Raw genomic sequence first — 17,536 nt, forward strand, 5'->3', positions numbered from 1 at the left:
CAGGTGTGGATAGGTAGTGCAGTCTTGAAGCAGAATTCTTTTAGTAATGTTTATTTTTTTTTTTATGACCCTTCACTGATTAGATGAGATTCACCAATGTTACATAGAATAATACGTCATCTAATTGTGTGTGTTCCCCCATGAGCAGAGCGTTTTCACAGTGGCACTTAAAAGATTAGTGGAGTTCTATTACTCCGCCAAGATGTGGACCGTAGTAAACCATTGAGATTTTGACTCTTATGAAGCCAGGCCAGTACCTGTGTGCACAGCTCAGATACCTCACTCATATTGAATGCACACAGGAGCAACACGGGTTGGTCCTTCTGCAAAGTGTGTTCACTTCTATGCATTTTACTAGCACACAGTTCCTGGAGTGAGAATGCAGCATGTTGGCATGTCACAGTTGTCAAAGACTCTTCAGTAGTGAGTTTTGGGTTCCCCATTGTCCAGCCATAACTGACCAGTGAACAATGAAAAATGCTCTGGAATTTGGCCCTGCAAAATAGCCCACAAAGTAAGTTACTGTGTGTTTGTATACATGTACATCTATGAGATTATCTTACTATGTTTATCTTACTATGTAGTCAAGGCTTGTGTAGCTTAGGCTGGCCTTAGTCTTGTGTCATTTCCTTGTGCCAGCCGAGTTAGAAAAAGAGGTGGTTCCTTTAGCCTTGGTTACCTGGTCTTTATTGATCCCCCGCCCCCCAGGTTGTAGTCTTGGTAAGCAAGGAGCTGCCACCCGAGCACAGTTCTTCTCCATTGTGATGCTTCTGAGATTGGCAACTCTAGAATCTGTTTGCTCAAATGCACATCCATTCCTGCTTTGCCTTCGGCGTCCATACCCAGTCAGCCTTTTCCCTTTTTTAGGTAGTATGGCCAATAGCCAGGGAGTTAAACACTTTCTCGATGTTTTGCATATTTTTGTAGTTGCAGTGATCCAGCTCTTCTGGAGTTGATCCTGTCACTGCTGGATTCTGCTCACCTTGAAATCCTGTTAGCAGCTGGCAGTGCTCTGACAGGACAGCCCTCAGGGATCAGCGGTCTTTGCCTTGTTCTTTTCCCCAGGTAATGGCTGGGCTTGTGCTGCCGACCTAGACATCTGAGACATAGATAGCATCAGAGTTACATGGGTTCTGGTACTCTGTGGGTTAGATAAATAGGACAGCTTTACCAAGGACATGGTTTTCTCCTCCTTCCAATTGATAATTTCCAAGGTTGAGTTCAGAACCACAGACTGTTGAAGTAGAGGAGAATGTCTGTCCCTCAGAGATGAAGCTTTGCTCCTCTGATGCGTCCTCTCCAGTGTGGGGGATGTCCCAGGTTCCTCGTAGATGTCTAAAGGCCTTGCTTGCAACTAACATGTTTGCTGTCTTCCCTTTGTGAAGTCTCACTGAGTGTTAGGATCAGCTTGGGAGATTTTGTATTTAAAAATGTTGTTCCCAATGTTACATAGGTAAGATCTGTTGTCAGTCTTATGAAGAAATTATCTTTATTACCTTTATTCTTTTCCCTTCCTCCCTTCTATTTTTAGCTTCCGGGGTTTTTCTTTTACTTTCTGTCTTTTTTTCATTCACCAGTAGCCTGGGCTGTCCTTGAACTTGGATCCCTCCTGTCAGCCTGAAAGTTAGAGGTATGCACCACAGCTGCCATGCTCTACTTTCCTAGCTTGCTCAGCTGGAAGTCTAGGTCACCGCGCGCGTGCGTGTGTGTGTGTGTGTGTGTGTGTGTGTGTGTGTGTGTGTGTGTGTGTGAGATAGGTCTGGAGGGTTGAATCCAGGCTGTATCTTCATGTTAGATGTATAGGATGCCACTAATTTATACCCTTCACTAGGAATAACTTGTCCTTTTCCAATACTTACTTGTTTTCACTTCTTTTACTTATATACCCTTTGCTGTGTATAGGCTAAGGCAGCCCCTATGCAGTCTATTCTACCCTTTTCGTCTTTAAGAATTGGCCATGGGCCTGGCATGCTACCTTACTTGTCCCTGATTGTGGCAATTTTACCATTTCAGACTCAATTCTACAATGCTTTGTGCTGTTTAAGCATGCATGTCACATCCCACCTTGCCAACTTCTAGGACAGGTACAACCTAAGTCTGTCTTCGGTTGGGAGGTGACGGTCTCTGCTGAGGACAGGGATGTGTACAGGTCCATTGTAGCTTTGGCTGGGAGGTAGGCGCTCAGTGTGGGGGCTGACAGTCCCTGCAGAGGCTTGCAATGCCTTCTTTCTGAACTAAGTATTGTTCCTTGCTTCTTGACTGCCGTGGCGACACCAATGCTAGAATGTGGTGGACTAACACTCAGGCGTGTGCCCCTGATGATAGGAGACATGCGGCTTGCTTGACAGCGTGTTTACTGCTGTTTGTGTGACATGTTTCCTAATTCCCACCCAGCTTATGTCTGCCCCTCATACACAATTTGGATGTACATTTGATTCATTTCTAATGGACTTGTCACTTCTAAAAAAGAGTTAAATACTGTGTTTACAGATAGCAGGATTCACTTTAGCTGTTTTTTTTTTTTTTGTGCATATTTTGTTGCTGTTTATGCCACTTCTAGCTATTTGAGAAGAGAAAGTGCTCTTGAATGTTAAGCTTTTGGCTGTACCAAGACCTTCTTTATAATCCAGCCAGTCATTTGGTATACTCATGCGGCTTTGGAGACAAGGGACCTCCAGTTAGAGGTGGTGTGTGTCCTGTGAGTGTCCTTGACCTACATCAAAGCAATTTTCTCTGCCTTTTGAAAATCGGAACAAGAGTGGCATGTTCATTCCCAACAATTATTAAGGTGTTTTTTGTATCTGTTTTTGCTACATGTATAGTTAAAGGTATTAGTACCTTCAGATCTAGATGCTAAAGCTTGGTGAGCTGAGGTCTTCATGACCAGTCTTAGTTATATTTCAGTAGGGTGTGCTCTCTCTTGGGTGACCACACAAGTTTTTATTAGCACAGCAACTACTAGTTTTCCTGGTATTTGGTGTTTTAAGTGAACTATTATTGTATTCTTCTTGCATTTAATGTAACTATATATATATTTTTTCTTCCCTCCTCTCAAACTGTGTTTTGCAGGGAGATTATAGAGTAAGTGGGACAGTGTGAGACAGTTTTACTCTGGCTTGGAGCTCACTGACCCTGGCTAGCCTTGAACTCAGGATCCTCCTGAGTACCGTTATTACAGTGTGAGTCATCACACCGGCTGTTCTTTATGGAGGCAGTACATGCTGTCACCTGTGACAGAGGTTAGGGACAGCTTTCAGTACGCTCTTTTCTCTACTAGCTTCTGGGATTGAACTCGTGTGCCAGTGCGTGTGTTAAATGCGCTCAGCCTCCGAGGCATCTGCTGATGTAGAGCCATGTTTTTGGTTTTTATCATTAGTTTTAAAGCGCCCAAGCACTATGTTGTCTCCCCTCCTTTGTCATACTGTTATTCACACATGTCAAGCCTGTCTGTCTCCCCAAAGTGGGTTCTTACTGGTGGTCTCAGGTCTGCTGGTGATCAGAGAAGGACTTGACTGCTAAGGAAAGCTCTCTGCTTATGAGCTGTAGTCCCATGTTCTCCAAGAGGATCTTTGATGTTAAAAACCAGGTGTTTTTCTTTCTTTCTTTTTTTTTTTTTTCTCCCCTGGGTTTTGGAGATTGAGCTCAGGGTCTGGCTTTGCCCTGGTCTAAGCTATACCCAGGTCAGCTCTGGTGTTTCCAATTAACCACCTTACTCACGTGTGGGTTATGTCCAGCCCGTCCTTATGGATATAATTGCATTCCTCTGTCTTTGCTGCTTTCTTTCCCTGGCAGCTCTTCACAGACGGGATCACAAACAAGCTCATTGCCTGCTATGTGGGTGACAGCATGGAGGATGTGGTTCTGGTGAGAATTTACGGCAACAAGACAGAGCTGCTGGTGGACCGAGAGGAAGAAGTGAAGAGTTTCCGAGTGCTGCAGGCGCACGGCTGTGCCCCGCAGCTCTACTGCACCTTTAATAACGGACTGTGCTACGAGTTTATCCAAGGCGAAGCTTTGGACCCACAGCATGTCTGCAACCCAGCCATTTTCAGGTGATTGCTTTCCTCAGCTTTCCCTTAGAAAAGAAATACATTCAGATTTTTAAACATTACATCTGTAGGTGTGGGGGGGGTAGAGGGGGAGGGGTGTGTGTGTGTGTCTGTGCCATCCCATACTTTCAGTGGTCAGAGGCCAACCTGCTGGAGTGTGTTCCTCCCTTCACTGTGGATTTCTGCAGTCAGATTCAGGCCTTTGGCAAGTTTTTAACAGCTAGGCATGTAGCTGGGATTGGGAAGGATACATCACTGCACTTCATGTAGTAGTATCTGTGTAGAGAGTATGTGGGACTTACTTGGTGTGTAGCAAGGTGTAACATGGTGAGGGTCTTTTTGTTTTTGTTTTTGTTTCTTGTTTTTTTGTTTTTTTTTGTTTTTTTTTTTTTTTTTTTTTGGTGAAATTATTTTAGTTGTGCTTGCTTGAATCCATGGATATGAGACCCTACTGAGATGGAGGACTGACAGACTAGCTTTTAGTCAGAAAAGGTTTGTCAAAGCTGGCTTTAGTATTTACAATTATGTTTGATTAAAATGGTCTTACTTACACTTTTGTTAGAGCTACTCATTTAGAATATATGTGAATGATACTAAAGAACCCACATACTCACCACTTAGGTAGAATGTGTCCTGGTAGAAACCAGTATCAGCCGGATGGTGGTGGTGCACGCCTGTAATCCCAGCACTTTCGAGGCAGAGGCAGGTGGATCTTTGAGTTTGAGGCCAGCTGGGTCTACAAAGCGAGTTCCAGGACAGCCAGAGATGTTACACAGAGAATCACTGTCTTGGGGAAAAAAAAAAAAAAAGCAGACTTCGACTCAAATCTTTCAAGTATATCACATTACAACTGGTTTACAATAAGTGATGTATTGAATTGATTGGCTGCTTTTTGAAAAGGAGGCTGAAAAAGCAAAAGAAGAAACTGATAGGAATCAGTTAGTTGATGTTTCAGGGATTACATTGTTACTTGCTTTGCTGTTCAGTTTATTTCAGATTGTGTTGTAACTTTTTTATGGCATTTTTAAAATGCTTAGCAGGTTTTATTAACCACTAGGAAAAAGAAACTACAAAAATCAGGAAAGACAAGTTTAAATCACTCATATGTCTGACTCATAAATTATTTTGAAAAGGATTATGGGAAATTCTGTCCATTTTTACTGAACCTGAAAGAAATGAAGGATAAGCCAAATTCCCATACCAGGCAAAACAGAACAAATAACAGGAAGTGAGGATGACCCAACCTTCTCACCCACCAAAAGAAAAATTAGGGTAGGAATGATCCCTTGCTGGCATGGAGCACACCTATGCTTGGGAGACAGATCAGGAGTTCAGTTTCCTAGGAAGTTTCAAGCCTGGCTGCTCCTCATGTGCATACGTGTATACATATGACGCACACAGGAACATCAACACAAATTGAAATTTTCTTTAAGCTGATTGGTGCTAGAGATGATGGCTCAGTGGTTAAAGGCACTGCACTTCTTGCAGAGGGAGGGACCTGAATTTGGTTGCTAGCACCTGAGTCAGGCAGCACACAAGTCTCTGTAACTCTAGTACCAGGGGACAATACCTCCTGGCTCTGGGCACTTCCATGTGCACATAGCCACACACACACATGCTCATATACATACAGTTAAAAATAAAAACTAAAAGAAATCCCAAAACTGAGCAAGGTGGCTCATGCTGTTTTGCCAGCCCTCTGGAAGCAGAGACAGGAGGATTGTAGCAAGTTCAAGGCCAACCTGGGTTCCACTGGAGATCTAATTCAACCTGCATAACTGTGTGGTCCTGTCTCAGCAAAAGAGAAAAGCTTGAGGGTGTAGCAATACTTGCCTGGGTTTGATCACTAGTATAGAAGATAAGTAAGAAATAGCAGCAAAAGAGGGTTATGCTTTATTGCTTTAAAAAGTATGCCATGAGAAGGTAGTGCCGGCCCTCAGATATATGGGAAATAAGTAGTTTGTGAGTTTCAGTTAAATATCATCAAGTAATCTACTTAGTGTACTAGATTCCTTAGCTAGTTTAACTTTAAAAATAATAATAAATGCAGATTTTTATATTTGTGCCTCAAAACATGGAGAAATATCAAAGATATAAAAGAAACATCAATAAATATGGTCCAAATAAAGCTGGAAGAATTAGAAAAAAAAGTATTCTATGATATACTTCGTATATCCTGGGTAAGTACTGTACCACCTAACTGTGCTCCTCACACAGGCGTGAGTCAGTTTGTGTGCTCCTAAATCTGGTAATGCAAATGGGTTTTAAGATTAAGGTCAGCATTATGTAAGCCACATGGATAAGACTCAAGAGTATTCATGATAGAGGGCTGGGGGTGTAGCTCAGTTGGTAAAGTGCTCGCCTAACAGGCGTGGAGCCGTGGGTTAGTGTCCTAGTACTGCTAAGCCGGGCATGGTGGCACTCCCCTGTAATGCACCCCAGTAGGTGGCACAAAAGGATCAGAAGTCCAAGGACATAGGGTACATGCCACTCCGTCTCAGCAAATCAGACAAGAACAATACATGTAGTAAGAACCTTACTACAAGTGTTTGTTTAATCACAAGCTTATGATCCTTGATTCTGTGTCTCAGTTTGAGTTCTCAAATATTTTTGTACCTTAAGGTTAGCAGGGAAGTTTTTAAATATTCTCATTCATTAGCTGGATACCAGCCAAACCCACTAATCAGATTTTGTGAGGATAATAGATTTTTTTTTTTTCCTGCATTACCATTGATGAGGATAGCTTTTACTCCTGGGGATCATAATTACGGTAGTATCTTGCTGATAAGGATCTTGACTATGGCAGTGTTAATTTTCAGAGGGAGAGGAGAAGCTGGGCTTAAGGTGAGTAGAGGCGTGCCAGTGGGAATGTGTAGCCAAGGAACAGAATGGGATGTTAACAGGTCAGAAACTTCTGTAGGGTGGCATCAGGAGTCAGGGATGGTAGCCGTTCATCCTGGGGTGAGAGGTGCTGCGGGAGGGCTGCAGGCTGAGCAGAGGTGCTGTGGGAGGGGCAGGCTGAGCAGTCTGGCAGGGCATGCGGCGAGCAGACCTAAGCTGACCTGGCAGAGTCACTGTTACAATGGGAGCACAGAAGGAAATGCCAAGAGATGTAGAAGACAGTTGAGATGTGGCACCTGAGGATAAAGGTGATAAGTGAGGGCCAGCTTTACTGTACTTAAGTTTTTATGCTCTTTTGTTTTTAAACAGGCTAATAGCTCGTCAGCTTGCAAAAATCCATGCTATCCATGCACACAATGGCTGGATCCCCAAATCTAACCTATGGCTAAAGATGGGGAAATACTTCTCTCTCATTCCCACAGGATTTGCTGATGAAGACATTAATAAAAGGTAAATTGCTAAGGTATTTGCATTGCTTTACTCTTAATAAGTAATGAAAGATAACAAAGCCTGTACAAAATCTAGTTTGCTTTCCTCTCTGCACTCAAGTGAACAAAAGCATTGGCCCTGTGGCTCTCAGATCACACTACAAAAGTAGCCGCCCTATTCTTTGGCAGGCCCCAGCCCTGAAGAAAATGTCCCCACAACATTAAAAGGGGGATGGACATGAGAGAGGCACAGAGTATCTAGGAACAATTATAAAAACAACTGTGAAGGGTTCAGTGGAGCAATTATGATTGGTTAGAGAGGCCTTTTAAATGTTTCTGTCTATAGATGTCTAGACATGTATATTGGGACTGTAAAAAAACTTAGGTTATCTTAGTTTACTGTGTTTATTTACATGACCTATTGTCAAGTTGAAAATTCACTTTCTGGGATCTTAGCTTTTCCAGCTTGATTTCCAAGTTCAAACTATCTGTAGTGTTTCACAGCGCGCTCACCTGCATGTACACAGCAGATGTGTAAGTTCACAGCGTGCTCACCTGCATGTGTATGTGCACAGCAGATGTGTAAGTTCACAGCATGCTCGCCTGCATGTGCATGTGCACAGCAGATGTGTGAGTTCACAGCGCGCTCACCTGCATGTGCATGTGCACACATACAAAGGGTAAATGTAAGTGGAGCGGGCAGCAGCAGCCTCAGGGTCCAGACTGGCCTGCTTACCGCTTACTGTCCCTGTCATGTCCTCTTGGCAAGTGCTCAGCTCCGTGCTGTCGTGTGTGTGAAGGGAATACTGTAAGTTGTTAGCTGGGTGTGCTGGTGGTCTCCCCATGGAGACAGTCTGCGCGGAGTAAGGAGTAGTTGAGAGACTTTGGTAAGGAACCAAGAGGACAGGCCGCTCTTTGGCAAGGAGTGCTTGAATAGCGGTTTGAGCCTTGCTGGTGCTCTTGGCAAGCGAGGGGAGGCATCTCATTTTATATCATTTCTTTTTCTATCAAACTTATACAAATAGATCACCCACATCCATACTTTCGGGTTCTTTCTTCTTCCCATGCACCTTACTTAAACCATGTGCTTAAACTCTGTGGTAAGAGGTCTTTTAAAAGTGTCTGTCCCTGTTGCACTGAGACAAACTGTAGATAGAGTTCTGCTGTAAGGTTAACTTTGCAATATGAGTGTCTCCATTTCAGACACTGCTCTAGGATTTTATGAAAATTGAACTTTTTTGTTGTTGTTGCATTCATCTTTCCTTGCTTAAAATAAGTATTTTCAGTCTGTAACTTCTCTCAATGAATTCATTGTGCCTCAGTCTCTTATCTGTATAAAGTGGCAGTAAATGTAAGGTGTTCGAATGGTACATCACAGCTGATAACTGCTTATCCTGTCCCTCCCCCAGTTCTGAATGTCAAGAATTTTTATCTTTTGCTCTTCACTTTCTGAGACAGGGTTTCTCTGTGTAGCCCTGGCTGTCCTAGAACTCACTCTGTAGACCAGGCTGGTTTCAGACTCAGAGATCTGCCTGCCTCTGCTTTCGAAGTACTAGGATTAAAGCTGAGTCTTATGTGTAAATTGATTATAAAGTTCTTCTTTACTCAAGCTTTGGAACATATTGATCTATTTTTGAATTGAGGAATATGTGCTTATTCAGTGGAAACACTGAAGTAGAATTTTAACTTTAAACTTGAAAGAAGTTTCAGTTAGATAAACAAGCTCTAACTCTTCTTTTGAATGGAAAGGTTCCTAAGTGATGTCCCAAGCCCTCAGCTTCTTCAGGAGGAGATGACGTGGATGAAAGAGATCCTGTCCAACCTGGGCTCACCTGTGGTACTTTGCCATAATGACCTGTTGTGTAAGAATATAATCTACAACGAGAAACAAGGTAGGTATCTGACCTTAGCAGTAAGTTGATTGATTGTATACTCTTAATGGTCCCTTGTCTTTGTATCAGTAAATAAGGATTAAAACATACGCAGAGATTTTCTCTTGAAGGTATAAAAATTGTAATTGCCATTAGGGATATGTATGTATGGGTAAAATGCCTCTAAAGTTTGGTTTATTAGAAGTAGTTGGTGGTTCTTGTTGGCTTTTCAAGTGTAAAATGATGAAATGATTGCGTGTATACATATATATTTATAAATGTATACATATAAATATTTATTTTTCTAGAAGCTGTTTGGATATTTGTGATTTGAAAGCATGTCTGTTGTAGTGGGGAGTGTGGGAAATCAACCGATTGCTACTGCACTGCTGGGTTTTCCTGGGAACCTCTTAGTGTTGTGAGCTGAGCAGCGTTTAATAACTCTGGGCTTTGTAATCTGTGAATATGCTGACATGAGGGAGAGGCTTGGGTGTAGAGAACACTGTCTTTGTTCATACTTACATCAAATGAAGTCATAATGAAGAAAATAGCCTTGGTCAATAGTTAACATATTCTGAGGTGTAGCTTTTTGTGTGACTGTACATACCTTGATTCTCTGTGTTCGTATCAAAGAGTCACTGGTTGCATTATGAGATCACTGGGTAAAGTGGTTTGAGGTTTGGTTGCTAAACAATAAACACCTTCAAATTCTAACTTAAAATTTTAAAGTACAATTCGTGTTAAAAAGTTTATATTTGAGAAGTATTCTTGAAACTGTGAAGCTGCTGCTTTTCACAGGAAACCCATTTGGAAGTAGTCATATTCGGAAGATTATATTTTAAATAAAAAAAAGTGCTTTTGTGAGAATGTTAAGGCCAAAGAATGACTATTGATGTAGTCATAAATATATTACATGTACCATTGGTGATCTTATATCCAAAGTTGGAACTGTCCTAATAAAAGAATTGTTAGTAATTATGGCTAACTTTAACTGGAAACCAACTAAAGGGACACTGTCAAGGTTGGTGGCCTTAATAGCTGTATTTTCAAACACATTTCTCTTTCATACTTGATGCTTGAATGCGGTTGAAAGTTTACAAACCCTGGCGTAAAGCCTTTGTCTCAAGTCATGTTAATTTTTGTGTGGAATTACTTTCTGTAATTCTTAGATTGTACAGTTGTTACAGTAACCGAGTGGTGACCAAATCTCAATGCCACGAGACAGGAGCGTCCAGTGCAAGACCTAATAACACATTTATGTAATGAAGTTTCAAGTAAGGGACTTCATCTTACATTTAAAGTGGACACTCAGCTTTATTTTTAACTGCAAGTTAAAGGGAATTTGTTACTTCTTTGGAATATAATTTTAACTTGTCATATTTTTATTTTTATGTTTCTTTTGCATATTCATTTCATAGAACAAACTTGTTTATAAAACTAAAAATTAAGGGACCAAAAAAATCAGATTACTCTGTCATAGGTACTTTTCATTTAAACAGTTGTCAGTCTCAGCTGTTGATAGTTTACATACAAAGTGCTTGTATTTCAAAGAGAACAGTTAGCTTTTAGTTTGGCATTGCAGGTCCAAGTGCCCCTCCATGTCCCTCTGCCCCTCCCCTGCCAGTAGGAGCCCATGTGCTATTGCTGCTTGTCTCTGTGTGTGTTTGCCTGTCAGTTATGGAAAGGCTGTGCTGTGTGTATGTTTCCCCTTTACCAGGGAGTTAATTGCTTTATGTCTACTAGAGAAGCTAATTGGATCTTGTGGCATTCCCTTGTAAGATCTGTTAGTAGTTGATGCATAAACATTAAGACAGACACTGGTTAGGATGTTAGATAATGCTAAAATTCACGAACACCTCACCACATTTCAGTTGAGGAGCTGGTAGTTTTCAGACAATGAAACCATAATGACCTGTTTGAATTTATAGTTGCAAATATAAGATACCATGCCTTATTCCAGCAATTTGATTAGCTTAATGCACGAGAAATGATTTATTTGCCCCTGGAACATTTCTTTGACACTCCAGAGTGATCTTAGAAAGGAGCCAGGCGTGTGTAGTGATGCATATCTTTAATTACATCACTTGGGAGGCGGAGGTGGGGGCAGAGGCAGGCAGATCTCTGTGAGTTTGAGGTCAGCAAGGTCTACAGAGCGAGTTCCAGGACAACCAGGGCTACATAGTAAGGTTTTGTCTTCAGAAAATGTGTGTGTGCATGTACACACACACACACACACACACACACACAAAGAGTACTCATATCACCCACATACACACACACCCCTACCTGACACATATGGGCTGGAGAGATGGCTCAGCCATTAAAGGGCAGGCAAAAAGAAAAGAGGGCAGTGTGAACTAAGCCATCTGCTGTCATGAAAGCTAAGGTGAGCTTTCTGAAGGGAGGGAGACTTACATACACAATAATGGATTGAATCGTGCATTCTGTTCACACATTTGATCTGTTGCTCTAAGGTAATCAGGCCTCACTGTTTCTGCTTATCTTAGGAGATACAAATTGATAAATGTTATAGACAAAGTGAAGGGACTGGCCTTGATATCATCAAGCTGTTTTGGTCATATACTTTAACTTTTAATTTCTCAGAAGTATAAATTTGAAGCTAATGTAGTAAATTTGTACACTATCATCTTGAGATGCCTTTATACATTTAAAAATAATGTGATAAACTGGCTTCGGCATTAATATACATATATTGTTTGCCAGCACATATATTATATATGTTTGTAGCATATATGTATGCTGTATGATGTATCTGATCAAAAGAAGGAAGGAAAGTCTTTAAGCACTGTGGCCTGTGTGTGTGAGATGACACTCAGTTTTTAAGTGTTCCCTATGTTTATTTGGCATTCTCCTGTGTAAATGTTACAAGGAAGTGTAAGTATAGCGCAAAAAAAAAAAAAGGGACACTTATCACTCTTAAGTGTAGAACATTTTTACCATCTTGGAGAAAGCCTCGTGTTCTCAAGAAGCACAGTACTGACCTTGTATTGATGCTCAGATTGTGAGATGATAGCACTTGGGGACACAGTACAAGCTAGGTGTCCTTCCAGAATGAATTGGTATCGGGATTTTGAAAAGTTGGCATTAAACAGTAGCCCATTCCAGGCTTTGACTGAAGTGGGAACAGTGCATAGTGATGAGGTAGAATCTGAAATAAGTGGAAAGCAGGCTTATTCTTCCTGCAGAGCAGAAGACCCCACTGTGCAGTTGTCTGTTACCTTGCTAATTTCATAGGTTTGGAGCAAGGAACTTGGAATGTTGTTTATTGATTGACTTCCGGTGTAATATTTTTATCATTACTAATTCTTTAGTTGCTACATGTCAGATCAGTTGATGAAACTTTGGGGTTGCTTTCCTCTCCCTGCTCTTGTCAGAATGTTTTTGATTTGACAATGACTTCATTTCTCCCCCTCCCCCCATTTCTTCATAAGAGCCTACATACGAGGCTTATTATATGTTTGTTAATCATTGCCCATTTTCTCTTCAGTGAAATACAAGAAGTTGGTAAGCATGTAGACAGTTCAAAGGAGTAGAGGAAATTGAACACTTTTCTTGGAATTTCTTTAGTTTTGCACACTGCAGGTAGGAAAGTCACCACACTGAGGCACTTGTTTGGCTCTAACCCAGACCCATTCTCTCCACTGATGTAGAGCTTTGTTCTTTTGGTGACTTAGAAGATAGTTTTCTGTTGATTTTTATTTTAAAATTTCAATAAAGATATGACATTTTAGGAGATTTGTAGAGATTTCTTAGTACCTTCTTGCCAGACTGAGATAGATCTCCATGGCCTCTTTATAAAACTGACCCTCCGATACTGCAGATGTAGTTCAGTTGATATACTGCTGGCTTGATATGCCTAAAGCTTTGGGTACCACCCTCATTATTGCGTATATGGGTGTGATAGTATGCTACTCCAGTATTTGTAGGGTAGAGTAAAGGGGATGGGAAAACCAAGGCCACCCTCAGGGCCAGTTGAGTTTCTGTTTTAAAAAATTAACAGATGCAAAATAAATCCTGTCTTCATTTGAAAGGTAATCTCATATACAGACAACTGTAAACATTTGTTGATGAAACAGTTAGAAGTAGGTACATAGTCATATAAATATGTTTGCTTATAAAAACCAATATGTTTTGCACGTAGAGCTTTGCTTACCCACTTGGAGTACCACCACACTGGTTAGGATAAAACATATGTGTGTGTGTGCGCGCGCGCGTGCGTGTGTATGCGTATGTGTGTGTGTGTGTGTGTGTTATATACAATTTGATCTAAATATCTACAAATACAGGTATACAAATAAATGTAATAAATAACGCATATCTGATGATTACCCATGTACCTCCCACCTAGAGTCTAGAACTAACAAGTTTGTGCTCTGTCACCCCACTTCACCTGTCCATCCATCAGTCAGTCCATCTTACTTTCTTTTATGTGTATTTCACAATGAGTTGCAGATATGAGTGGCCTCCATGCTCAAGCTCTTTAGCAGCAGAGCATCTCTAGAGCTCAGCATTCACCGAAGTATTCTCTCACAATCTTAGCACATTGAGCTGGGACTGATGATGTGTACCTGGAATTGTAGTCATTTGGGAAACTGAGGTATAGGCTATCTAGAGCTTGAGAAGTTCAGGGCCAACCTGGACACCATATTGGAATCCTGCCTTTAAAAACAAAAAGGTGTGTTAAGCATCTACTCAGTGAATTTGACAGTGCTGCACCCCTGTAACTGGAGCGCCCTAAAGTGTAGAACATTTCTATCATCTTGGAGTAATACCAACCCAGTAGTGATTTGTTCTATACTACTGCACAGGAAAAGAAAATACTCCAAAGTCAGGCAGGCAGTTGTGAAACTGAACTTTAGCCAGGCACATAGCTCTCAGGAGGTTGAGGCATAAAGATTGCCATGAGTCTCATGAAGCCTGTGTGGTCTGCATAGTGAATACAAGGCCAACCAGGGCTGCCCAGCAAGACCCTGTTTTAAAAACCAGCCAAGCCATTCCTGTACTATTATAAGGAACAACGACTTAAGATGTTGCTAAGTCTTTGTGTTCAGTGTTTATTTTTATTCTCAGTTTCACACACGTTCACATCATTTCTCTCTTCCTTATTCTCTCATTCTCTTACCTTTCCTGCTGAATGCTTTCTGCCTCCCTCCCCTCTTTGTGTATGGCCTACTGATTTTAATCAGGGCTGTTTGCATGGGCACAGGCAGAGGTTTAGAGCTTTTTACAACCCATGCATTCAGGTCCACTGTATTTGAGTTATACTTGGATGAGAAAGTTAGAATACCACATTTTCCTTTTTCTAATGTCATTTTGCACCCCCCCACCCAGTATATGACTCTGCCTCAGTGTTCTTTGTAGAACCTCAGTTTCTGTCCTAGCATTTGATTGCTCATGTGCCAGGAGGGCTTCTGTGCCAGGCTGTATGTCTGTCACATAGCAGTTGCCGACCCTTCACCCTTAAACTCAGACTGATTAATGCTGTGATGGAGGTGATACAGAGCAGAACTGGCTACTTCCCAGCCTAGATCCTCCTGCCGGGTTCTGCGGAAGACAGTGTTTTTGCAGAATTGTTGTAACACAGAGAAACATCCTCATCGATGTTTCTACGTGTCTAACACGGAGCAGGTGGAGGACTGGAAGGTCGTTCACATCCTCTTGTTGATACCTTTACTTCTGTCTCTCTCTCTTATCTTTTTAACAAAAGTGAAGTCCAGACAAATGTGTCTGTCATAATTACATAGCCTTGGGTAGTCAGTCAGTTTTGACTTTAAAACACTTTTATAATTGGAAGACTTTTTCTCATTGAGATTTGGGAGTATAACTATGGATTTTTCTGCAGTGGTGAAGGGCTTCCAACGAGTAAAAACCAGAAATAGACCTTTGATAATTGAAATTCACCCATTGTTTGCTTTATGCGTTGTATGTGTGTCACTGATGTAATTATCTGAGATAATAAAAATGCTAGCTAGCCCTTAAGCTAGTCACTGTTTTTAGAGGTTAAGGATGTCTTGATAATCTGGATGATCTAGAAGTCCCTCTGTAGGGAATGAGTGTTCACATTATTTGTTAATAGTGGTATGAACATTCTTAATATTGTGCAGTTTTAGAGATAAAAATTTAAACTTACTGGATAAAGAAGTGTCATGTTTTCTGTTGCTAGGAAAGCATTTTTCAATACTGTAATTTGATTTTTCTGGCACCCTAAAATAGGCCTCTATAATTTTACATTATTGCAGAATTTTAAATTTAAGGTTGAGTTCCACTTTGTAATAACTTGAAAAGAATAGTTAATGCAGATTTTTAAAACTTTCTTTCCTTTAAAGCTTTGTGTGTTGTACAATGTGAGTTTGCCAAATTCTCTTCATCTGCTACAGATTAGGCATGCCATTGCTGCCGCCATGTGGCGGCCTACCCGTGCTTCTTAAACGCATTGACTGGAGCTTTGTCGCCTCACTTGTTCACATGCACGGAGCCTGGTAACAGCCCCATCTGTATTTTGTTAGCTTCATTTTCTTATCTTTAGATTTCATTATAAACTCAACATAGCATTTAAACATAAAGGCCAGTGTTAACGAGTTAACGCTACTACAAAAGTCACTGCTAAAACTTTTCATGCTGAAACAGATTTTAACTTTTCTTAAAATGATTTATGTTTTAATTAAATTATGTGTATAAGCAGGTCTGTTTTTACCTGCCATTTTAACTGTATTTGCCAAATTCTAAATGTAATTTTGAAAATTGAAGCTGTTATTTATGTGGAGCAGTAAGCTTCAGGACTGGGCTGTGTATTTTATTGGCATTTAACTGTAACATGAGCTCTACAAGGAGTTGTGCTAAAGAGCTAGAGTCATCAACAGCTGCATTTAAAGCTATGTGTGTTAAACGTGTTTGCTTGGTTCAGTTATGCACCTTGGTAAATGTTGTATTCTGTTCTTAGAAGGCCTGTGGAGGGACAGGAATATTCTGGACCATTCTGTTTAGTTTTACTGGTTGACAGTTTCTATAGAATATTTGTAGTATTCATTCTAAGAAAGTGCTCATTGTAAAGAAGTTAAAAGAGAAGTTAACGGGAAAGTCACTTGTCTATACCACCTGTAGTGAAAGGAGCTGAACACTTTGTTAGGGTTTATTTAAATTCATCTTTGCCCTGTATTAAGTACACACTTTTCGTAGACATATTTTAATAAATTGCTCCCCAGTGTTTTGATTCAGTATCCGTATTCAAAACTCCTGTATTTTAGACTATTAGCTTTGAAAGCTGTTTTACGGCTTTGTGTGAGTCAAGGACTTGCCATGGTATTTGTCTGTAGCCTCTCATCGCCAGGCGTGTCCCTGTTTCCTTGTCCTTAGTGAAGTCCTGGAGTTATGGCTGTGCTTGTCCAGTAGTCTTGGGCTTGCAGTGCATCACACTAGTGGCTGCATTGCAGGATGATTTACTAACATTTAAGGAACCTGACATTTATTAAATGCAATTTTTGGAAAAATGAGTACATTTACTACAACATTTTTTGTTTTTTCTTGGTGATTGAATATGCTCAGTATACTTTTTTGATTAATTATACAAATCTCTATTAAGACATTAAAGTTCCGATGCTATTTTATTTGGGCAAGTATCACTGTCTGTAGACCAGGAGTCCGTTTTGTCACCTGTTTTTACTGTTTACCACGATGGAGTAACACACATTTTCTTAGCCTGAGCATTCTGGAAATGACTGTCACAGCTGTGGCCATCGTTCTGTCTACTGTACTTGTAGTTAGCTCCATGGAGTACAAATTTCTCCAGTGTAGACTGAGACGTACAGCAGGTTTTTTCTTAAACTTAATATCACCACCTTCTATTTTTTGTTTATTCTGTTCATATACAACTTGTATATTTACATGTAATCCCTCCATAATGAGTACTTAAAAATTACTAAGTAGTGGTGTTCACTTATAAAAAAGGCTAACAGATATGTCTTCACACACACATGCTCATACATGTGCACATACAAATGCACACACAAATCTTAATTTAACTTATGTAAAAATTAATAAAATTTCCAAATGTTAAAGACTGTATCATTATTGTTTTAAAAGGTGAAATCACTTTTGTAATACCCCTAAGGTATGGAAAACTCAGTTGTATAATTATGTCAAATGTAAGAATTTGACAGCAACTCATTTCTTAAATGTGATAACATCACATTGGTCACCAAGTGTATACTGTCAGTCCCAGAATTTAAGTTTCCAGAGTTTATGTTTGATTTTCATATGTAAATAAACT

At 40.5% G+C, this 17,536-nt stretch overlaps 1 protein-coding gene across 1 annotated transcript in view; it reads left to right on the forward strand.

The window, feature by feature from the left end:
* The window catches only part of Etnk1 (ethanolamine kinase 1), a 39,687-nt gene that overhangs the window by 8,901 nt on the left and 13,250 nt on the right, over nt 1-17,536 (forward strand). Inside the window, exons 2-4 of the mRNA XM_051173413.1 lie at nt 3,793-4,052; nt 7,260-7,400; nt 9,128-9,270. Coding sequence (XP_051029370.1) covers nt 3,793-4,052; nt 7,260-7,400; nt 9,128-9,270 — 544 coding nt within the window. The remainder of the gene's footprint in view (nt 1-3,792; nt 4,053-7,259; nt 7,401-9,127; nt 9,271-17,536) is intronic.

The sequence above is a fragment of the Phodopus roborovskii genome, unplaced genomic scaffold (genome assembly GCF_943737965.1).
Source record: "Phodopus roborovskii unplaced genomic scaffold, PHOROB, whole genome shotgun sequence".
Taxonomy (NCBI): domain Eukaryota; kingdom Metazoa; phylum Chordata; class Mammalia; order Rodentia; family Cricetidae; genus Phodopus; species Phodopus roborovskii.